The following is a 25,113-nucleotide window of genomic DNA, read 5'->3' as shown; positions in this document are numbered from 1 at the left end:
AGTAAAACTGTCACTTTTTGCAAATGACATAATATTACATATAAAATAACATGAAGAATCCACCAAAAAATTTTCCAACTAATAAACAAAGTTAGGGAAGTTGATGATACAAAATCAATATACAAAAATCTTCTGTGTTTCTATACACTAATAACAAACTACCAGGCAAAGAAATTAATAAAACTGTCTCATTTACAACTGTACCAAAAAGAATAAAATACCTAGGAATAAATTTACGCAAGGAGGTGAAAGACCCATACACTAAATCTATAAGACATTGATGAAAGAAATAAGATACAAATAAATGGAAAGATATTCCATGCTCATAGATTGGTGGGATTAATATCATTGAACTATCCACACTACCTAAAGCAATCTATAGATTCAATTCAATTCCTATCAAAATTCCAATGGCATTTTTTTTCACAGAAATAGAACAAACAATCCTAAATTTTATATGGAACCACAAAAGACTCGGAATAGATAAAGCAATCTTGAGCAAGGACAAAGCTGGATGCATCATGTTCCCTAATTTCAAAGTAGATTACAAAGCTATAGTAATCAAAACAGCATGGTACTGGCATAAAAACAGACACATAGCTCAATGAAACAGGACAGATAGCCCAGCAATAAACCTATGTATATTTTGTCAATTAATTTACAACAAAGGAGCCAAGAATATACAATAGGGAAAGGACAGTCTTTTCAATAAATGGTACTGGGAAAACTGGAAGCCACGTGCAAAAGAATAAAACTGGAACCCTATCTTACACCATACATAAAAACTAATTCACAATGGATTAAAGACCTGAAATGCAAGACCTGAAACCATAAAACTGCCAGAAGAAAACAAGCAGTAAGCTCCTTGACATTGGTCTTGGTGATGACCTTTTGGATCTAACTCCAAAAGCTAAGGCAATAAAAGCAAAATTAAACAAGTGAGACTACATCAAACAAAAGATTCTGTACAAGAAAGGAAACCATCAACAAAATGAAAAGGCAACCTACTGAATGAGAGAATATATTTGCAAATCATATATCTGATAAAGGGTTAATATCCAAAATATATAAAGAACTCATACAACTCAACAGGAAAAAAAACAATCTGATTAAAAAATGGGCAGAGGATCTGAATATACAGTTTTCCAAAGAAGACAAACAGATGGCCAACAGGCACATGAAAAAATTCTCAACAACACTAATCATCAGGGAAATACAAATCAAAACCACAAGACATTATCTCACACCTGTTAGAATCACTATTATCAAAAAGACATGAAAAACAGGTGTTGGCAAGGATGTAGAGAAAAGGGAACCCTTGTGCACTATTGGTAAGAATGCAAATTTTGCAGCCACTATGGAAAACAGTATGGAGGTTCGTCAAAAAATTAAAAATAGAACTATCACATGATCCAGCAACTCTACTTCTGGGTATTTATGTGAAGAAAATGAAAACACTAATTTGAAAAGATATATGAACCTCTATGTTCATAGCATCATTATTGACAATAGTCAAGATATGGAAACAGCCTAAATACCCATCAATGGATGAATGTATTGAATATAAAGAAAATGTGGTACATACTTATACAATGGAATCCTATTCAACCATAACAAAGAATGAAATCTTGCCATCTGCAACAACATGGATAGATTTTGAAGGCATTATGCTAAGTGAATAAGTCAAACAGAGAAAGACAAATACCATATGATCTCACTTATATGTGGAATCTAAAAAAACAAACCAAAAAACGAGCTCATAGATACAGAGAACAGATTGGTGGTTTCCACAGGAGGGGGTTGGTGGTGAATGAAATGGGTGAAGGAGGTCAAAAAGTACTAAGTCATGGGGATGTAATGTACAGCATGGTGAGTATAGTTAATAATGTGTTGTATATTTGAAAGTTGCTAAGAATCTTAAAAGTCCTTATCACAGGGAAAAAAGTGACTATAAATGGGGAAGGGTGTCAACTAGACTTATTGTATTATCATTTCACAATATATACAAATATTGAATCATGTTGTACACTTGAAACTAATATGACAATTATACCTCAATGAAAATAACTAAATGCAAAAGAGAGAGAATAGGGTGTAGTATTTAGACTTAGTGGGGAAAATTTCTATTCTGATGACATTCATGAATGAAATACCATGGTTTAGATATAATGTACACAGATATGGAAGAGGTGCCTACAGGTACCAAATAGAATGTATCCTTGGAATTTGGGATTGAAACAAGAAAAAGTCACCCACTGAGGAATAAAGGTGCTAAATTAGTGCTACAAAGTACATGAGATTAGCCATATGCAGGCATAATTCACTGCAAGATAGGATTAACAGATGACTCTGGTGAGAACATGCATGACATTTCCCAAAATCCATTAAGGGACTAGGGCGTCTCCCAAATTTCTAACACAGGAGGTAAGATCTTTCTCTTAGCCATGGCCTAATGAGTTTTAAAATTTCCAAGGTGAGACCATCAGGAGAGAATGGAGTTGGTCTGCATGGAGTCAAGAAAAAGGAGAGTCAAGGATTGAGAGTATTTACTGTTCAGCATGGTCAAGGGGAAAGAGAGGGTGCCTGACCAAGTTGTGTGGGTATTCAGGTTTGCCTGCCTGCCCACTTCCATTGGAAAAGGGAACACTGTCCTTGCTCACTGGTATTCCTTTAACGTCACAGACCTGGCACATAGTAAACAGTCAATACAATAAGGAATAAATGAGTGAATATTGTTGGGTTCCCTTTTCTTTGCTTTAGGGCCACTGAGAAACCTTATGAAATTGAATGCCTTTTCTAAGGGTATTATCAATTGACAATAGGATGCACTTGATTAGCTGTTAGAAATATTATCAATGATGTAACGTTTACACTTCTCAATAATAAAAGGCATTTTAAATTACAAATCAGTCCCTTGTGAATTTGGTTAGTGTGATTTGTTCCCCCACTCTCCCCTGCTCTGATAATTTTGCCTCAAGGGAAAAGAAATAATATTGGTAAGTGTACAAAGCTGGTAAACAGACCTGGACCTCTGCCAACTGTGCTGACCAAGAATATATTTCACAATTCAGTGTGATCAAATGGTCCTCATTGATTTAAACTCTTTCAACTCTCAACACTTAGCAGATTAAACTCTATACCAATGCTGCAGTTTGTATTTCTTATATCTGATTTTAATTTTATTGTTAAGTAACACTGATATTAGCATTTGCTGTTTTTTTAAAAACCAAATAAAAAACAAAGACACCAGTTTATACAGATTTCTGTAACATGGAATTGGGTTCATTTATAAACATTTCACAAAATGAGAAGAGGTCACAGCTTGGAAGATCATTCTAAGAGAAGAAGCAAAGGTAGGGTTCTGAGCCAAATCCCGATAAGAAAAGTGAGGGATGGATAATTTTGTAAGATGGGACATGTGACATATCAATTTGAGGTTGTTTAGAAGATAAGCTTTGATTCACAAGTGGTAGCAGGACAATGGGAATTTGGAGGTTCTTTAGCAAGAACATATTGAGCATATCAGCAGCCCTTGGAGCAGCTGGACTCATGGGAATGAGGATATCACCAGAGATCAATGTTGGTAGAAATCTGGATCAGTAAGGAGAAATATGGGAAAGACCACCTAGGTTAGTGGGGTTGACTAAAGAAAGTGGTGAGTCAAAGAAGGATTCACCAGGGTCTTCATTTACTGGGAGATGTGAAAATATTAAATGAGTGGCAGTTCAGAAGAGTAGCAGCATGCAGAACCCCGAGGTAAATGAGGAAGTTGAGTTTACCACTCAAACATGCTGCGTGGGTGGGGATTCATGGGCTGGATGACCATAAAATTTATCATTTAAACCAAGTCATTTTTGAGATTGAAAGGGGGTGCTATTAATACTCATACTGAAAAATGAGCATAAATTGAGACTGTCCTGAGCACACTGGGGCACACAGTCACTTTATTCATAAAGAACAGATACTTGCTAGGGAGTGAATTTTAGCTTCCAGTAAAGAGAGTAGAGATTCATAAGGTTATGAGATAATGGAGAGCAAGAGTTCATATGAATTGGGGAGCTCAAAGGAGACAAGGATCAGGAGGAAATAGGGGTCCCTTCCCTTCCTACCACACAAGTAGGATCACACCTAAACTAATCCAAACACGTTAAAATGGACCCTGTTGATTTGCTTTATACCTCCTGGGACTACTTAGCCAAAGAGAAAGTGAGCCAGTGGAAATAATGGTTGGGTGGCCATGCTTCCAGGCAGAGAGTTGTGTGCAGACAGGTACTTAGAGCATTTAAACAGCATTGCTGGGTACTTAGAGCATTTAAACAGCACTGAATCCAGAAATTGGAAATTCTTGTTCTTTCATAAACACTATGATTAAGATTTAAATAAATCTTTAAAAATCTTCTGAAGAACAAAGTCAATGCATATATGATGCAAGTGGTTTCAGTTTTAAAAATAGGCTTCAGGGTACTGCTCTTCTCATTAGAGTTTCTGGCTCCTCAGCCTGGCTTTATTACAGAATTGGTTTTGTAGGGACAAGGGAAAGAGATTAAAAAACTGAAGGAAAAAAATACGTTATTAAAGTGTGGTTGCTGGAGGCAACATTGCAGGACTGAGCTTGACAAGAAAGCTTTAAAATAGCCCAGGCAGGAGTGTGTTCACCACCAGAAATGCTCATGCTTCTCTGGCTTGTGTACCCCACCTAACTAAGTGGCCCTTGGCAAGCTAAACTGACACTATAATGATAGGCTGAAGCACACGAATTGAAATTAGCTATAAAAATGTGCACCCCACCAACCATTAAACTAGTTATAGTCTGTTGCTAAAGACAAGGTTAATAATGCAGACATGGCCATGATGGCCAGTTCTTATGATTTGCTTTACTTTTTCCTACCAATCAGGAAATGCATACAAAATTAGGAAATGTTATAAAAAATGCATTTAATGGAGGCAACTCTTAACAACAATTTAAATTTATAGAAAGAAAGGGATGGCTACTTGCATTTGAAAAATAATTTACTGTCATCTTTAAAACTATGGATTTCTGGTTTCCAGTGCCTAGGTTTAATGCTAGTTCTTTCCATTTGCTCACTAGATCTTGTCCCATTCACCCTATGGCTCTCCACCAAGTAGCTCCATTCTCCTGACTCTCCACCCTCTGCTTCTTCTTGGGTTTCTTCCCTTCTGCCTGTTAACATGCTGATTTTACTCCCAAATTTCCCTCCATAATGACTTCAATTAGTTACTCAAGCCAGAAACTTTTACCCCCCTCAGCCTTCAGGATCCAGATATTCACCAACTTTTGTTAGTTCTACTGCCTAAACATGTAAAAGTTTCTCTCCTCATTTGTACCCCACTGCCACTGCTCAGTTTAGGCCTATGGTCCTCAACTTCAACACAATCAGGTAACACATGGGCAGAACCTAAATTAGGGGTTCTCAACCCTGGATATACATTAGAATCATCAGAGGAGCTAAAACACCAGTGTCTGTACTCCAGCTTTAGAGATTTTGATTCATGTGACATACATGTGTGTGTGCACACATGAGCTTCCTGTTCTCCCCCTATAAACCATCATCTAATCAGTGATCTCCAAACACTTTTTTTTAAGGATTGTACAAACAAAAAAGTTTTCTAAGGATTGTACAAACAAAAAAAGTTTCAAATGAAGTGACGTCAGCATCATGGCAGTGTGAGTCATCCCTTTTCCTCTCCCCTTTTATTTACAATGAGTTGGACATTCATAACAAAACCAAACTGCCTCTGTCCATTGTGCCAGGACACCCAAGAAATTTCTTCCAGCCTGTGTATTAGAAAGTAAGTAGATAGGATCTCTGAGGATCCAAGAGAGTTGATGAGCCTGCCCCACTCCCATTTGGCACTATGTTGGAACTGAACCATACTCTAAAAAAAATGGACTTAACAGACATATATAGAACATTCCATCCAACAGCAGAATATACACTTTTCTCAAGTGCACATGAAACATTTTCCAAAATAGACCATACAAGACACACACAAAAAAAATCTTAGCAAATTTAAGAAGATTGAAATCATACCATCTTTTCTGATCATAATGGCATGAACTAGAAATCAGCAAAGAAATGAAAATAAAACATATTAAAACTTATGTGATGTGGCAAAAACTATTCTGAGAGGAAAGTTTATACTGAAAAAAACAATGTATTAAGAAATTAGAAAGATCTCAAATAACCTAACTTTACAACTCAAGGAACAAGAAAATGAATAAATTAAGCCCAAAGTTAGCAGAAGGAAGGAAATAATAAAGATCAGAGCAGAAATAAATGACATGGAGTTTAGAGAAGCAATAAAAAGGATCAATGAAACTATGAGCTGCTTCTTTGAAAAGAAACAAAATTGAAAAACATTTAGCCAGACTAAAAAAAAAGAGAGAAAACTCACATAAATAAAATTAGAAATAAAAAGGAGACATTACAACTGATACTACAGAAATTCAAAAGATCACAAGACACTATTATAAACAATTATATGCCAACAAATTAGATAACTTAGAAGAAATAGATAAATTTATAGAAACACACGACCTAACAAGACTGAATGAGAAAAAAATAGAAAATCTGAAAAGATCAACAATGAGTAGAGATTGAATCAGTGATCAAAACTCTCCAACACATAAAACCCCAGGGGGGGGCGTCTGATGGCTTCACTGGTGAATTCTACCAAACATTCAAAGAAGAATTAATACCAATCGTTCTCAAACTCTCCATAAAATTGAAGAAAAGGAAACACTTCCAAACTCATTCTATGAGGTCAGCATCACCTTGATACCAAACCAGATAAGGACACCACAAGAAAAGTACAGACCAACACCCCTGATGAATATGGATGAAAATATTTTCAACAAAATATTAGTGAACCAAATTCAAGAGAACATAAAAAGGATTACACACCGTTGTCAAGTGGGATTCATCTCTGGATGGTTCAACATACACAAATCAATAAATGTAATCATCATATGAATAAAAGATAAAAATGACATGATCATCCCAACAGATGTAGAAAAACATTTGACAAAATACAACACCCTTTCATGATAAAAACCCTTGGCAGATTGGGTATAGAAGGAATATACCACAACATATATGACAAACCCACAATTAACGTTATACTTAATGGAGAAGAATTGAAAGTTTTTCCACTAAGGTCAGGAATGAGACAAGAATGCCTACTCTCACCACTCCTATTGAGTATAGTACTGGAAGTCCTAGCTAGAGGGATTAGGCAAGACAAAGAAATAAAATGCATCCAAATCAGGAATGATTTGCTATTTGTAGACAATATGATTCAGTATATAGAAAATTCCAAAGTCTCAACCAAAAAACTTTGGAACTAATCAACAATTTCAGTGAAGTTATAGGATACAAAATTAACATACAGAAATCAGTTTCATTTCTTTACACTAAGGTTGAAATATCTGAATAAGATACCATTCACAATAGCATTAAAAACAATAAAATACTTAGGAATAAATTTAGCCCAGGAAGTGAAAGATCTGTATAAGACTATAAGAAAACTACAAGGCTTTGCTGAAAGAAACTGAAGAAGACACAAACAAGTGGAAAGACATCATACTGTCATGGATTGGAAGAATATTATTAATATCTCCATAACATCCAAATCTATCTACAGATTTAATGTAATTCCCAACAAAATACCATAGGCATTCTTCACAGAAATAGAAAAAACAATCCTAAAATTTGTATGGAACCACAAGAGACTCCAAACAGCCAAAGCAATCCTGAGGAAAAAGAACAAAGCTGGAGCTATCATACTTCAAACTATACTACAAAGCTACAGTAATAAAAAAAAAAGTATAGACGCATAGACCAATGGAATAAAGTTAGAGAGCACAGAATTAAACCCCTGCTCATAAGCTCAACTAATATTTGACAAGGGAGCCCAGAGCACTAAATAAAGAAAGATAGTCTCTTCAACAAATGGTGTTGGGAAAAATGGATGAACACATGCAGAATAATGAGAATGGACCTTTATTTCACACCACTCATAAAAGTCAACTCAAAATAAATCAGAGACCTAAACACAATACCTGATACTATAAAACTCCTAGAAGAAAACATAGGGAAGAAACTCCTCAACACTGGTCTTGGCAATGACTCTTTGGATATGATAGCCAAAGCACAAACAACAAAAGCAAAAATCAACGAATGAGACTACATCAAACTTAAAAGCTTTTGCACAGCAAAAAAGAAAAAAAAAGTAATTAAGAAAATGAAAAGACAACATACAGAATGGGAGAAAAAATTTGCAAACTATTTACCCGGAGAAGGGGTTAATATCCAAAATATATAAAGAGCTTGTACAACTCAAAGGCAATAAATAAACAAAAAATATGATTAAAAATTGGGCAGAGGATCTGAATAGACATTTTTTCCAAAGACGTACAGATGGCCAACAGGTATATGAAAGGGTATTTAACATCACTAATCATCAGTGAAGTGTAAGTCACAACCACAAAGAGATACCACCTCACACCTGTTAGAATGGCTATTACCAAAAATACAAAAATTAACAAGTGTTGGTAAGGGTATGAAGAAACAGGAACCCTTGTGCACTGTTGATGGGAATATAAATTGGTATAGCCATATATGGATATTCCTCAAATAATTAAAAATAGAAATAGCATATGATCCAGAAATTCCACTTTTAGGCATTTATACAATAAAAACAAAAACACTAACTCAAAAAGATATAGGCACCCTTACATTCACTACATTATTATTTACAGTAGCCAAGATATGGAAACAACCTAAGTGTCCATCATTGGATGAATGGATAAACACACATATGCACACACACATACACAATAGAATATTATTCAGCTATAAAAAAGAAAGAAATCTTGCCATTTATGACAACATGGATGAACCTTGAGGGAAATATGTCAGAAGGAGAAAGACAAATACTGTATGATCTCACTTATGTGCAGAATCTCAGAAAAAAAAGCAAACCACCTCCCCCCAAAAAAACCCTCCAAAATAAAACCCACCTCAGATACAGAGAACAGATTGGTGGTGAACAGAGGTGGGGGCCGGGGGTTGGGCAGGCAAAATGGATGAAAGGTTCAAAAGGTACTAATGTCCAGTTATAAAATAAATAAATCACAGAGATGTAATGTACAGCACAGTACCATAGTTGAAAATACTGTATTGCATATTTGAAAGTTGTTAAGAGAATAAATCTTAAGTTCTCATCACAAGAAAAAAGTTTTTGTAATTATGTATAGTGATGGATATAGACTTACTGTGGTGATCATTTTGCATTTTGCATTACATACAAATATTGAATCATTATGTTACACACCTGAACTAATATATCAATTATACCTCAGTAAAATAAAATAAAATACTGTTGACTGAGTCCCACCAGAGAGATCCCAATTTAACTGGCCTGATGTATAGTTTGTACACTGGTATTTTTGAGAACCCCTTCTCTAGATTCAATCTTCCTTCTATTTACTTTTCTCCTCTCCTTGCCCTGGTCCTGCCTGAATTGAATTTTCTGAGAAAGAAGTGAGATCCCCTCAATGTTCTGAGGCCTACCTGTGACTTGAGTTAATTTATCTGTTATTCCTAGTCTCAGAGCAGTCTTATGTTGCTCTCTCAGCGCAACAAAGAAGAAAGACAGCACACTTTACAATACCTTAATTTTTCATTATTTAGAAGGGAACTACCGTAAGTAGTCCTCCTGACAGATTCCCTAAAATAATGCTCTAAAGGTACTAAGACGTTGCCGTTAACCGGTTTAGTGGTAACTGTCTCAGTGTAATTCTTTTTTTTTTTTCCCGGTATGCGGGCCTCTCACTGTTGTGGCCTCTCCCATTGCAGAGCACAGGCTCCGGACGCGCAGGCTCAGCGGCCATGGCTCACGGGCCCAGCCGCTCCGCGGCATGTGGGATCTTCCCGGACCGGGGCACGAACCTGTGTCCCCTGCATCGGCAGGCAGACTCTCAACCACCGCTCCACCAGGGAAGCCCTCAGTGTAATTTTTAAGGCCCAGAGAGTGAGGCCATCAAGAATTTTCAGAGGTTTCTTATAAGGCACAGAATGAGTAGTAAAGGAGTTTTCCAATTTACTGGTTGGAGGAAACTCCATAAAGCTGGGCACTGTTTGAAAATAAATATTATGTACTTGGGCAATATTGCATTTGAGAAAATTTATCCTTAACAGTGATCTAGTCATTTTCTGTCATCTTTCACTGGATCACTGTGGATCACTGGAAGACTCTGGGGTCCATGAACAGAGTTTAAATAGGCTTATCAGTTATATAGGCCCTAATTCTCTCCTGGATTGTAAAATAGAAAACTAAACACAGTTAAGACCTAATCTGTATCTCAAGGTCGTTCCAAGTATACAGTGACTCAAGCGGACCTTAGCAGTCAGGAGGGTGTGACGCTGGTAATTATAATTCTCTTCAATGGAAAATGTATAAAGAGAATCTGGCTGCCTAGGATCAGACTGCATGGATCCAAAGTTCAGTGAAGTTACGGCTTTGTTCATTCTCACCTGAGTTGGCAATGAAAGACAAGGGTGTTTACACTAAAAGACTCAAATTAGAAACCGATTGAAGAATCCTAGAATCAGAGTTCCTAAATTAGGCATCCCTGAAGTCATCCAGTCTCAGCAGAAATCAGCAGCATGGGCACTAAAATCTCAGGAGGTAGACTTTCCTGGCTTGGTAACAATGATGTTCCTTTCACCCTAGTTAACATGTCCCCAAGAGTGATATCAGGGCATATGAAGCCGCATGGTCAATGTGCTCAAACTTATTCTTGGTGGGATAGAAATGTCCCATAGAGTCCAAACTCTATTAGCCATGGTGTATCTGCCTTACTTGATTTATCTAGACTTTTTGGGAAGCAACTATATTGAATATATCCTGTCTGCACCACCTCCCTCCTCCAGAAACAATCAGTTCTTTTAGTATATACTTTGTTATGTGAAGGAGTATCCTTTCTGATTTGTCTTTAATTTACCTTTTTCTACTTCAAGAGATTATTCCCTTGAAGGAACTGTTTAATTAAGCCAGCTTTTATTGAATCAATGTTTCAGAGTTTATAGACATAGAATGTGACTTTTTTGTCACTCTTCATATTCTTAAAACAGAAGGAACTATATATTTGTAGATCTGTATGTCCCGCCTTCATCCTTCAAGTTATACTTGTTTTGAAGGGCTGGAAACAATTTATGCATTCACGATATTTTATTGTATTTTTGACATGCAGACCACACATTAAGCTCCACGAGGAGGAAGATACATATTTTATGACTCCTTAATATCATTACAGGTGTTTAATAAACATTTGAAGATGAATAGACAAAACAAAACAAGTCATTAAATGTGAAAAGAAGGGGAAACAAATTTTACAGGTTGGAAAGATGGCAAAGTATAAGAATATTTTATAGTTGTCAGAAATCCTCATGGGTTCCCTGTGCTAGACAAGGAGGAAGGATGGAGACAACAGGGTTGGAATTTAGTAATACAGGCACATGATATCATGACAATTATTTGAATGGAGAGTAATAGGATATATGTATCTGTTACTTACTTTAGGAAGAAATATGAATGCAAATTAAAAACAAAATTAGAGCCTTATAAATTAGTTATTAAAAACATCACTTCTCTCCAGAAGCAAATTTAGTTTATCTGCAATTTTTGTTTCTCTGACTACATTTTTAGGAAACCTCAGAGTTTCTGCACTTTCTGCCCATTCAGTGCTTGTAAAAATGGTTCAAGTATTCTTTCTTCTATAATTTCAGGGCAATACAAATCCATTCTCCTCCATACATTTCTTTGTTCTTATTCCCAGTTATATTACTTTTATTTTAGGAAAACTTATATCTTTAATTATTTCTATTTTTTCTAATTTAATATTTAATATTTTTACATTTAAAACAAATTATGAGACTGTACATACATATAGATTATTGCCATATTATAAATTTGGCATTTGGATAAAAATAAAAATCGAAAACATTCCTATATATTGTTATAGGTACATGTGCATATAGTAAATGCCAAAAACACACCTGGGAAGAATGATACTAGAAGATAATGTTCAGCTCGGGCAGTTCCCTACCTTCTCCAAACACTTGCAGCTATTTAAGCCAGTGTTCTAAAATTTTAGGGTTGTAGGAAAGTCAGAATGTTGTTTGTTAAACATGTAGATTCCTGACCTTCAGAAACTTTGAAGCAGCATGCCTGAGTTAGGGTTGACAAATATGCACTTGAAAAAGAACCCCAGAGGATTCAGCTGCACATGATTTAGAGGACCACCCAAAATCGGAAGTATTGAATACATGCAGCTGGCAGGTGGGTAGAGGGTCAGGTGAAAGGGTCAGGGCTAAGACATGACTTGGCCGTCATTAGTTTATAGGCAGAGTTCATGCCTCAGAAATAGTTGGGAATATCTAAGGGAGAGTGCAGAGAGAGAAGAGTGGTGGGCCAAGGATGGAAAGGCAAAGTGCGAGAGGGAGAAAGAGGAGGAGTCTCCCAAGGAAACAGCCAAGGTATGGCTGGAGAGAGAGCACCATGGTATAGAAGCCAAGATGGCAGAATGCAAGAAGGAGGGCATGCCCAGGAGGCCAAATGAAACAAAACAATCAGGAAAGGGAAGACCAGAAAAATGCTGGTTGTCTGCATAGTGTATCACAGGCGCCACAATGGTTGCTCCTGAAAGGTAGCATTATGATTGTATTCCCAAGCACCTGATGTATTGTAAATGTTTGGATTGGCAAGGGCAGCTGACATACAAGTATTTTAAAGACCTCAGCTACAGCTCAGTTCCATCAAGTACCTTCATTAGGATAAGCAAATGTTATGGATGTAACCATCCACAATGGAGAATTAATTGTAACTAGATCAATACAGCAGTGTTTTTGAACCATCTGCTAAGATGTGGTAATGACATTTAAAAAACAGTGCCCAACATTTGTGTGTGTGTGATGCTGTTCTGAACAATGGAATTTTATCAGTAATTAAAAGAAAATAAAGCTAAGACCTTTAAAATCTTTAAACTGATTGTGAGGTTTTTTTCCCCGTATAAATGATCTCTCATGATCATTTATAGAAGGGTGTGTAGTCATGAAAAGAACAAAGCACATTAAAGAAGGTAAACGACTCTCTAAGAATGCCCAAGTGTTGGTTGCTATGACAACTGCTGGGGTTTATTGAATACAGAGCAAAAAATCAATCAGAAATCATTGGAAGAATGTGTATGGGTACATAAACCATTTCTGCCTCACAATTTCAGGAACTTTCCTTCATCTGTGTACCGCATGAAAAGGGTTTGTGTCAGTCAGTGGAGTTCCAAGGAAGGCTGCCCTCTTGATGCATTCACACCATTCTACATGTCCCCTTCCACAACATGACCTTCTCAACACCCAGGTAATTTATTACAGTGGTAAAAAATGTAACCAGCTACCTGGCTCAATGTCACTAAAATATTGGCTCCCATCTATTGTTCTTTGAACCAAACAATTTTCAGGTTTATATATAGAAGTCACTTACGTCTGTGTAGCAGTTTCTTCCCTCCACATAGCATATGCCTGACTAGTCAAGAAAATACAGGGAGGGAAGGGATTGTCTCAGGCAGCCACCCTGCCAACCCTCTCCCAGATTTCTTTTCTCTCTTCTCTTGGGGAATCTACTATTCTCCATTCCTAACTTCCTGAGGTGCTAAGAGGACAAAGAAAAGATAGCCAAGTTTTTCAGACTTTTGGGGGAAAAAGATTGTTAAATTGATGGAATGGGGAGAGGCCCTATGAACGAGATGATAAAAGCTCAAGGGCAGCCACAGAAAGAACAGACATCAGCTGTATGATTTTCTCATGGGCGAATGTAAGAAAGTTTGGTGGGAGGGTTCTTGCAGTCATTGGGTGATAGCCTTTGGTCTAATGAGCTCACTAATCTCATAAGGAAATGGTCAAGCTCTCAGACTGGACTGTGCATAGTTCATTTATGAGATGACCAAGTGACAGGGTGCCCCACTGAGAGGATGTCTGCTTCTCTAATCTGTGCTGCACACTCCCTGCAGATTAATCACAAAGTACCCCCTTCAGAACAGAGTTTTTCAAATTATAGCGGGTTGAAGCACATTAGTGGATCCTAAGATTTATTTAGTGAGTTGAAACAATTATTAAAAATGAATGAAAATGAAAATTAAAATGAAAAATAATAGAAAAGAGAATAGCATCAGAACAAATCTCATCTAATAAGAGTAAATGTGTTTTGTAAAACTTTGGTTTCATTCTCTTTCTCTCTAGGTATGTATGCACTGGGTTGCTAGATTGAATGCATTTCTTACTGTAGGTCCTGGGCAAAAAGGTTAGAAAGCCAGACTCTCAGAAGGAAGGGAGGGAGGAAAAAGGGATAGGAGGGAGTGAGGTGGGAAGGAGGGAGGGAGGAGGGAAGGAAAAGAAAGAAATTCCAGCTCATTTGCTTAGGGCTGGAATTGTTCCCCAAATCCACTCTACTTCCATAACATCATGCTGGGTTCCAACTTTTCCACTCTCTGTCCTCCCAATGTTCCTCTCAATGTCCTCACTCCACTGTGCCCTTTATTCATGATGTTTCTTCTCCTCCTCATGGTTTTCATATTCTACTCTCCTTTCAGGAACATTCAAAACTTGTCTTGCCATTTAACCCATATGATGGTTAGCTCCTCTCATCACTCACCTCTTCCTAGCTGTTCTGCTCATTTCCATACATTTTCCCTGTTTCCTCTGCATTGCTCCTTATCTGCCTCCCATCTTACTTCACTCTCACACCTCTTTGTAACACCTGTGTCTGCCTCCCTCCCTCTGTTGCTTTCCTCTTGGCACCTATCTCCAAGCTTATCATATCCTCATGATGCTATTTTTGTTGTTGTCCTGTTATTTCTGCTTTCTTGTGTGTATCTCTGGTCTCCCCACTTGATTGGAAGCAACTTGAGCCGAGGGACTGTGGATCACACTTTTTTGGTATCCCCTGTGATGTCTGACACAGTGCAGGATACACAACTGGTGCTCAGTAAAAAATGCCTTGAATTAATAAATCAATCATGGCCATTGCAGCCTCTCTCCCCACGCACCAGTCCCTGCCATGGGTGTCCCCCAGCCGCCGCCTCCTCTGTGCCCCCTTCCCACCAGGGCAGGCTCATGTGCTCTGGGGCAGCCTCAGGAGCAGATGCCTGTGGGTGGCCCACATGCATAGGTGGGGCTGAAACCACAGCTGAGCCCCAGGGACCGTGCAACTAAGGAAGAAGAGATGAAATCTCCCCTTACTGCTGTGCAAACTGAGGATTTACACCCCTGCAACCGGCTTTGTAAACTCAGCACCTGCAGAACATCTGAACAGACAACGAGTGCTCCTACAGCTGAGACGGGTCTAGCTTTAGTAGCTGTGGACTTTGTGGACACGTACACATGGGTGTTGGGCCAGGCCAGAGTCCGAGCTGACCCCATAGCATCCACAGTGGATGCAGATCCATGATTACTGCAATCCTGGAACCTGACTTCAGTGGATCTACACTAGTGGCCTGGTGAAAACAGCACCTGAGAGACACCAGGCCGACTGCTGGCACACCCACACAGTTAAGGTGGGGCTGAGAGCAGTGCCAACAACAGTGTAATCTGAGAGCTTGCACAACAGGTGAAAGGTGACACAACAGAGCACACCCACAGGTGAACAGCTCCAGAGGAGGGATACTCAGTGGTTTCTCTCCCAGTGGGAGTGCTCCAGTCCCACCTAACTCACACCACAGATCAGAATCACAGCCAAGAAACAGATCTGGGGGCCTCTACTCCAAGAACTAGGGAGCAGACCCCACCCAACAGGGCAGTGACAACCACAGAACAAAGGGGAGGTTCAATATCCAATGCAGGCTCTTGTCACTACAACATCAGTCACACCTCCTATCAAGGGGATAATGGACAGCATACACTGAGGATCTGGCATTGGGAAGAAGAACCCCCAGAGCATTTAGCCTTGAAAACCAGCAGAGCTTGAGTGAAGGAACTCCACAGGGCTGGGGCAAAGAGACTCTACTCTTGGAGGGTGCACACAAGGTCTCATGTGCACTGGGACCAGCAAAAAGCAGTGCATCCATAGGAACCTGGGTTAGACCTACCTAGGGGTCTTGGAGGCTTTCCTGGGGAGATAAGGGTCAGCTGTAGATTGCTGTGTGGGGCAAGGAGACTGGTAGTGGAGGCCCCATGGAATACTGATTGGCATGAACTCTCCAGGAGGTCTCAACTTTGGCACCATACCCAGCCCGACCCAACAACCTACAGGCTCCAGTGATGGAAAGCCTCAGGCCAAACAACAAAGAAGATAGGAACACAGTGCCACCCATCAGAAGACAGGCTGCCTAAAGTTGCACTGAGCTCACAGCCACCTCAAATCACACCCCCTGACACAGCCCTGTCCACCAGAGGGACAAGACCCAGCTCTACCCACCAGAGGGCAGGCACCAGTCCCTCCCACTGGGACGCCTACAAAAGCTCCAGCACCAACCTCACCCACCAGGGCTCAGACACCAGAAGCAAGAGGAACTATGATCCTGCAGCCTGTGGAAAGGAGACCACAGACACAGAAAGTTAGACAAATGAGACAACAGAGAAATATGTTGCAGACAAAGCAACAAGATAAAAACCCATGAGAACAACTAAAGGAAGAGGAGATAGGCAATCTACCTAAAAAATAATTCAGAGTAATAATAGTAAATATGATTCAAAATCTCAGAAAAAGATGGAGGAACAGACCAAGAAGATATAAGAAATGTTTAAAAAAGAGAAGATTTGAAGAACAGAGGTGAACAACACCATAACTGAAATAAAAAAATACACTAGAAGGAATCAATAGCAGAATAACAGGCAGAAGAACACAGTGAGCTGGAAGACAGAGTGTTTGAAATCACTGCCATAGAAGAGAATAAAGAAAAAAGAATGAAAAAAAAAATGAGGACAGTCACAGAGACCTCTGTGACAACAGCAAATGCACGAATATTTGCAATATAGAGGTCCCAGAAGATGAAGAGAAAGGAAAAGGGCCTGAGAAAAAATTTGAAGAGATTATAACTAAAAAGTTCCCTAACATGGGAAAGGGAGACACTCATCCAAGTCCAGGAAGTGCAGAGAGTCACATACAGGATAAACCCAAGGAGGAACACATCGAGACACATGGTAATCAAATTGACAAAAATTAAAGACAAAGAAAAAAATATTAAAAGCAACAAGGGAAAAGCAACAAATAACATACAAGGAATCCTCGTAAGGTTAACAGCTGATTTTTCAGCAGAAACTCTGCAGTCCAGAACAGAGAGGTACGATATATTTAAAGTGTTGAAAGGGCAAAACCTACAACCAAGATTACTCTAACCAGTAAGGCTCTCATTCAGATTTGAGAGAGAAATCGAAAGCTTTACAGATAAGCAAAAGCTAAGAGAATTCAGGACCACCAAACCAGCCTTACAACAAATGCTAAAGGAACTTCTCTAGGTGTGTGTGTGTGTGTGTGTGTGTGTGTGTGTGTATGTGTGTGTGTGTGGGGAAGCCCACAACTAGAAACAAGAAGATCACAAGTGGGAAAGCTCACTGGTAAAGGCAAACATAAAGTAGTGGTAAAAAATCATCCACACACAAATATGATATCAAAACCAGCAACCGTGAATATACAATGGAGAAAAGACAGTCTCTTCAATAAGTGGTGCTGGGAAAACTGGACAGCTACATGTAAAAGAATGAAATTAGAACACTCCCTAACACCATACACAAAAATAAACTCAAATTGGATCAAAGACCTAAATGTAAGCCTGGATACTATAAAACTCCTAGAGGAAAACACAGAACTCTCTTTGACATAAATCGCAGAAATATCTTTTTGAATTCACCTCCTAGGGTAATGAAAATAAAAACAAAAATAAACAAACTGGACGTAATGAAACTTAAAAGCTTTTGCACAGCAAAGGACACCATAAACAAAATGAAAAGACAACAAACAGAATGGGAGAAAATATTTGCAAATGAAGCAACAAGGAATTAATTTTCAAAATACGCAAACAGCTCATGCAGCTCAATATCAAAAAAGCAAACAACCCAACCAAAAAATGGACAGAAGATCTAAATAGACATTTTTCCAAAGAAGACACACAGATAGCCAAAAAGCACATGAAAAGATGCTCAACATCACTAATTATTGGAGAAATGCAAATCAAAATTACAATGAGTAGTTGTACAAAACTACAATCACCTCACAACAGTCAGAATGGCCATCATCAAAAAATCTACAAACAATAAGTGCTGGAGAGGGTGTAGAGAAAAGGGAATTCTTCTACACTCTCGGTGGGAATGTAAATCGGTACAACCACTATGGAGAACAGTATGGAAGTTCCTTAAAAAACTAAATACAGAACTACTACATGATCCAACAATCCCATTCCTGGTCATATATCTGTAGAAAAACATAATTTGAAAAGGAATCCTAATGTTCATTTCAGCACTATTTACAGTAGCCAAGACATGGAAGCAACCTAAATGTCCATCGACAAAGGAGTGGATAAAGAAGATGTGGTACATATATACAATGGAATATTACTCAGCTATAAAAAAGAACAAAATAATGCCATTTGCAGCAACATGGATGGACGTAGAGATTGTCATACTGAGTAAGTCAGAGAAAGACAAATATCATATGATATCGCTTATATGTGGAATCTTAAAAAATGGTACAAATGAACTTATTTACAAAACAGAAATAGAGTCTTATTTACAATACCGAAACAGATGTAGAAAACAAACTTATGGTTACTAGACGGGAAAGGGGGGAGGGATAAATTGGGGGATTGGGATTGACATATACACACTACTATATATAAAATAGATAACTAATAAGGACCTACTGTATAGCACAGGGAACTCTACTCAATACTCTATAATGAGATATATGGGAAAATAATCTAAAAAAGAGTGGATATATGTACATGTATAACTTATTCACTTTGCTGTACACCTGAAACTAACACAACATTGTAAGTCAACTATACTCCAATAAAAATTATTTAAAAAAAATCAATCATGATTCCCTCCTTTGCACCAAAACTCTACCTTACTCACTCAAGCATTTTTCCTCCTATATACAATGTTTTGCGTTTGAAATGGCTTTGCCATTTCTAAAACTCTTTCATATCTCTTATCTCAGTTGATCTTATCTACAAGGACTTGGTAAAGTAGGCATGGGTCATAATACTCATTCTTAAGAGATGAGGAAACTGAGTTTCAAAGAGGTTTGTAACTGTAACACACATTGCCAGTGGTGTCTCTAGAACCAGAATCTATAACATGACCTATTCTGTGCCTATTACCCACCCTCCTCCAATGGAAACTTGAAAACAACAATCATATAGCATAATAAAGTGCTCACTCAGTATAAAATATTGTATATAGAGAAAAAACCCCAAAGAAATAGCAAGCAAGGCACATCCTATCTTTCTTATGCAATGGAATTTGAACATCTTGTACTAAATCCAGATGCTGGCTGTCTATTTTGCTTCTGTAATTGTGCTTGGATTCTAAGGATACCACAGAAAGTGGGAGGAAATCCACTTACTACTTACAGGTGATGTGTTGGTTTCTACTGTCGGGTTGACAATCTTTTCATTAAATCCATCCTAGCAAGTAGCTGGGACTCTGCACTGTGTTACAAGTAATTACCATGCTCTCTTTCTCATTAATTTGATCATTTGTTTCTTACCAAGCTGTTCTCCTAAATGTTGGCCCCTCTCAGTTGAGATGACTCGCTCATCTTCCATGTCACATTTGTTCCCAACCAGGATAACCTGGGCATTATCCCATGAGTATGTTTTGATTTGAGTTGACCTACAAGAAAAAAAAAAGGCAAAAAAATGATCAGAGGAAAGTGCAACAGCATAAAATGAAGGAGAAGAAATATATCCCACAGATGACGATAACAGCAAAAAATGAAGCCCAAATACCTGACATTTAGAATTAATTAGTTCAGTGCAATTTTACCCTTCAGATACTCATCAGGGATTGCATGAGTCAAAAATCAGGGGAATGGTGGTGTTGTATTTAGAATTCTTCTGTGTTTGGTGAGATTAATATTACTACTGCTTCTTCCTTTCCCCCTTCTACTCCACCTTATACAGTACTTTTATACCTGGAGTGAGTGGCCAACCATCCCAGTTTGCCCAAGATGTTCCCAGTTTTAGCAGTAAAAGTCCTATGCCCCAAGAAACCCCTCAGTTCCAAGAAATCTGAGATGGTTGGTCACTATTTATAGTCCATCACAGAAAAGAATTTTTACCTTGTTACAGTCACAACTTAAAGAGCTAAGACAATTGGGTTAGGAAATCTGGGGGTAATGATAATATTTTTAAAAAGTGTTATAAGAACTAATCTACTCATGCCTTATATTTTTAAGAGAAAAACCATGCCAGGTTGATTAATATCAAAATTATAATACAATGAGCTGGTGTTTTAGGTTACTCTAAACAGGATATCTAGGATTCAGAATAAGCTTCTGGTACGGATCATAATGCACATAACCAAATTTTGATTTTGAAACTTAGTTGATAACTGTAATAGTTAATATTTGCAGGTACTGTTTTAAACTCTTTATATATGTTACCTTAACTTAATCCTTAGAGTAACTCAAGGGAGATAATATTATGATCCTCATTTTATAGTTGAGGAAAATGAGGCACAGAAAGGTTAAAAAATTCTCCTAAGACAAGTGGTAGATCTGGAAATCAAACGCAAGCAGTAAAGCTTTCAAGCCTGTGCTCTTAAACACATATCTGTACTACTCATTACAAGTTTGAGAAGTGAAGTTCTAGTGTATTTGTTATCATTTCAGAGAGGAAGCTGAAAGGAAGCCATGTTCTTTAATCCTCCCTTTTTAATTGGCCACGTTCTTATTTGATAACAATTCAAGATAGGTGGGAAAGACATATCACCCAGTGGGTGGTTGAGTGAGTGAGTGAGTGAGTGAGAGGCAGAGGGAGAGAGGGAGAGAGAGAGAGAGAGAGGGAGGGAGAGAGAGAGAGAGAGAGAGAGAGAGAGAGAGAGAGAGAGAGAGAGAGAGAGAGAGAGAGAGAGGGAGAGAAGCTAAACAAATGATGAAAGTTTAATAAAGGGATTTGTAAAGTGTCAAAAAGAGAAGCTTGGCATGTTCTTACTAGCAATTGTCAAATACTTCAGGATTTTTACAAAGAAAATAGTGATGAGCTGTTCTCAGCTTGAAGACAGAATGAAAGCAAATAGGTTTAAACTGCAGCAGGAGAGCTTTTAATGAGATGTCATCACTATTTCTCCCTTCCGAGAAGAAAGAAGAGAGCTAAAGGGCAGATAGGGTCTTATTTCAGAGTACTTCCCTGAACCAAGTACAAGTTTTCAAATGAGATTAAAATATCTGGTGAAAGATACCTTTGGTTCCATGTGAGCGTCTCAAGGTGCAGCATATTTTATCAGAAAAATCTGGGGATGTGACCTTTCTAATTATGACACCTAAGAGAATAATACATTCCTCTAGCAATAGTCACATTCAGCATGTGTCTATAAACTGGGAAAATAAAGGCAGACATTCAAAATCTACACTTTTCACTTACCTCATCTTATGAGTGGGGTATATGAAAAATCATGAATTCAGAGTGAATTAAGATGTAAAAAATATTCTATACCTGGACACATCTTAAATCTCAAGTGCTAAGATAGTTGTATAAATAAATTCCAAAGGTTCTTTCAAAGGAATTCAAATCTAATCAGATTTCCTTAGGTAATTAAAAAAATTACCCCTTTGCTCCTTTAGGTCTTGTTAGCCAAGGCTTGGCCTATGCCTGGAAAGGCCCTAGGTTGAGAGCCCCTGTGTTAATGGAGAAAGTTCTTATCCTGGCACACAGCTAGAACACAAATTTGCAGAATGAAGCTGGGGAGACGGGAGTCACAGGAGTGTCATACTTGCGTAAGGAGGAGGCTGGGGCTGGTATGTAATAGCATGGCTTACTGAATTTACCAAGGACAAATGCTTGCCTGAAAAAAGTTAGCACTCTTCTGACCTAGTTAAACTCTTCCTGCTGCACCCCTGATTGTATAAACTTACACCGGGCCGGGGTGCACCTTTGTGAAGGTAAAGAAGAAACATCTCAGCTAGCTGATTTGTACTCTTTCACCAAGTTAATGGAATGCTTGCTTCTGCCATTAAACACGTCTGAGTCTCTCAGTTCTAGCATAATAACTCATGGGGTCTTCGGAGGCCACAGAGATAATTATACATCTATGCATACACAACATTCCCTGTTTATACTGTGTGTGTGTATAATTTTGGGATGCCATGATTACATCAGAACCATCCCCCTTTCCGATTGTACCTATATCAGAAATATTTTACTGTAACCTCCGCAATGTCCTAAATTGCCAATAATTAAAAATGAACACTTTCTGTAATTAGGGAATTATAAAGAACCGTTACCTCAAAAGCTTCAAGAGCCATCGGAGACAATTTCTCTTTTTAATCAAATATCAACTGTGGTCTGAGACATTTGTGTTGAAGTGAACAAAACATTAATTTGCCAGAGTTGGTTAATCAAATAAGTTTGTTTTTGGACTCTGGACTTTCTGATGAAGTCCGCCATCAACAGAGTAGCTTTAGGCAAAGCCCAATCACCAGCTACAGGGGAACAGAACCATGCTGATTTATGAATTACTACATATCATAGAATCTAAGATGCCGTGTATTATAAGATTAAAAATCACTTTACGAATGGCCAAGAACAAAAAGCAGCAGCCTATGAAACTATGATACAATGGTTAACAATTGTCCTGCTAGACATACTTGTCAGTTACATCAGCTTCTTGTTACTTTGAAGTTTTTTTCATGTATTTGGAGGGATTTAGTCATTCTTTCTGTCTTCAGTTGCTTTGTTCATGAAAGATGATCATCCTATGACTACCTCAATAAGTCAACATACCCTTCTGCTTGTGGGTATCTTCCCTTAAGACCTGTAGAGCACCAGCATGTTGCTTTGCAGGGAAATATGAAATGATGGTCATTACTCCAAATGAGTATTCACATCCCTAACATCAAACTGATACCCACCTCCCGCACACACAATAACTTTCTACCTACGTTGTAACGGTTCCACCACTCAGTTGAGGTAAGGACAGTATACACAGCTATGACCATGTTGGTGCATGTACAGGCAGTGGAATCCATTTCTCATACAGCATCAGCAATTACAATGTCATTTATTGTAAGACACATCCCAATTTCAGAGATGTTAAAATATGAGTAATTGTGCATCTTAGCTTCTGTAAAACACTATTGTTTTCTTGGTATTTCTTTTATGTATGAAGACCTAGGTTGAAATGAGAGCTTGGATTATTCCTTTAGCTCAGGAATACTTGAAGATGAGAAAATATAAACCTCATGGGTTGAGAAAGACCCAGAGTTGTGTGTAATATGAATTAAGGGCAGAAGATTGTTGGGATGAAAATCCAATCCCCAACGCTTCCAACTCAGAATCCTAACAATTTTATTCAGCTCATTTAAAAGAGAGTGCTAATACTGAGTATGGGAAAGTCATTCTGCACTCTGCAGCCTCAGCATCTTCATCTGTAAAATGAGGCCACAGTTTGTACTTAATCTCTGGGGATGTTGTAGGACAAATGTGGTTTTAGGTAGGGTCATGCTCTACTTTCTACGTCGCGAACACCTTTTCACAAGTATAAAACATTATTAGTCCCAGCTTGGGCAGTCGGCTGTTTCTCTTCCTCAGTCCAGGTCAACTCATCCTTTCTAATGTCTATAAGCTAAAAAATAATTTGAGTTTTTTTCATTGAAGAATCTCAAATTTTGTCTCCGGTTTATACCTTAAGGTTGAGGTCCTGTACAGATACATTACTAAGAAGGAGTAAATGGCCTTTTTTGGTATGTCTATTAGGAGTACGGTACATGTTTATTGAGTGAATCCTCCTTTCATGTGTCATTTCTATGTATCTACTTTTTCAGTCATTTGCTATATTTTGTAAAATTTCTTATTCGGGAATGGGTTTTTATCACCTCATTAGGAATTGTCTTATTTCTTTGTCTGTTAGGGAGACATATTTAAAGAAAGTGCTGTCACCAAATAACATACATGAGAGAAGATGATTTATTTCTGAATCACTGCAAAAGATCCTTTGGGATTTACTGTTAACCTCAACAAGATTAATGGACTCAGAAGCAACACGCTGGTCACCATGGTTACTCTACGAATGGCAATTAACTCAGACCTTACCAGTAACGAGGTCCTGGTTACTAAAAAAAAAAAAAGTTATTTGTCTTTTAGTTAAAAACAAAAATAAAACAATAACCGCCCTCTCTATATATATTTCTATATTTTTATATGTTTCCTCTATAAATACATATGTAGGGAGAGAGGATTTTGATTTTTGTTTTATATTATGAGGCAGAGGGAGATGAAGAGATTTTCATATTTTATACATAAATGACTGAACTCTGCTCAAAATAAAATAATTTCGGAGAGCTGTAAACAGACAAATCAAATTCCTATAATATCTCTATTTCTCCTCTCTTGTTCTGGGTATATAAATAATCTCCTACGAGTTCAACCTGTTTTCATTGAGAAGAGACTCTTATTAGCGATAATGTTCTGAAAAACAGTCCACAAAATGTACCTCAGTAACCCAAAAAGCAGTTATCTCTTAGGGTCTGATCTGGGCTATACATGGGAAGATGAGGTGTCAGGGAGAATATGACCAGCTCTTCCCCCTGCAGTGAACCTCAGACAGATCTTAACAGCAGTCCTAGTCTTCATTCTGGAAGCTCAAATTTCTCCTCAGCATCCATTTCCCTTACTCTCCTCAATATTCGGGAACCTCAGCCTTCAGCACCTCAGCAGACTTCAAGTCATTATGGAATTTCCCAATCTCCTACTGCTCATCGCATAGCATTGGCCCTTCTGTTACTTTTCTACTAACTTAATCATTTATTTATTCAATTTTTCTCAACCCTTGGAGAACTTTTAAAAATAACTTCAACCTAGAACAATTAAATCAGAACCTT

The 25,113-nt window shown here is 38.0% G+C and overlaps 1 protein-coding gene across 1 annotated transcript in view; it reads right to left on the bottom strand.

The window, feature by feature from the left end:
• Positions 1-25,113, bottom strand: part of RAB3C (RAB3C, member RAS oncogene family) — a 274,514-nt gene that overhangs the window by 37,622 nt on the left and 211,779 nt on the right. The window contains exon 3 of the mRNA XM_060146087.1: positions 19,783-19,907. Within this exon, the coding sequence (XP_060002070.1) occupies positions 19,783-19,907 (125 nt within the window). The remainder of the gene's footprint in view (positions 1-19,782; positions 19,908-25,113) is intronic.

This window comes from Lagenorhynchus albirostris, chromosome 3, assembly GCF_949774975.1.
Source record: "Lagenorhynchus albirostris chromosome 3, mLagAlb1.1, whole genome shotgun sequence".
NCBI lineage: Eukaryota > Metazoa > Chordata > Mammalia > Artiodactyla > Delphinidae > Lagenorhynchus > Lagenorhynchus albirostris.
The sequence above is the reverse complement of the archived record's forward strand: the minus strand, read 5'-3'. Positions and strand labels throughout refer to the sequence as shown.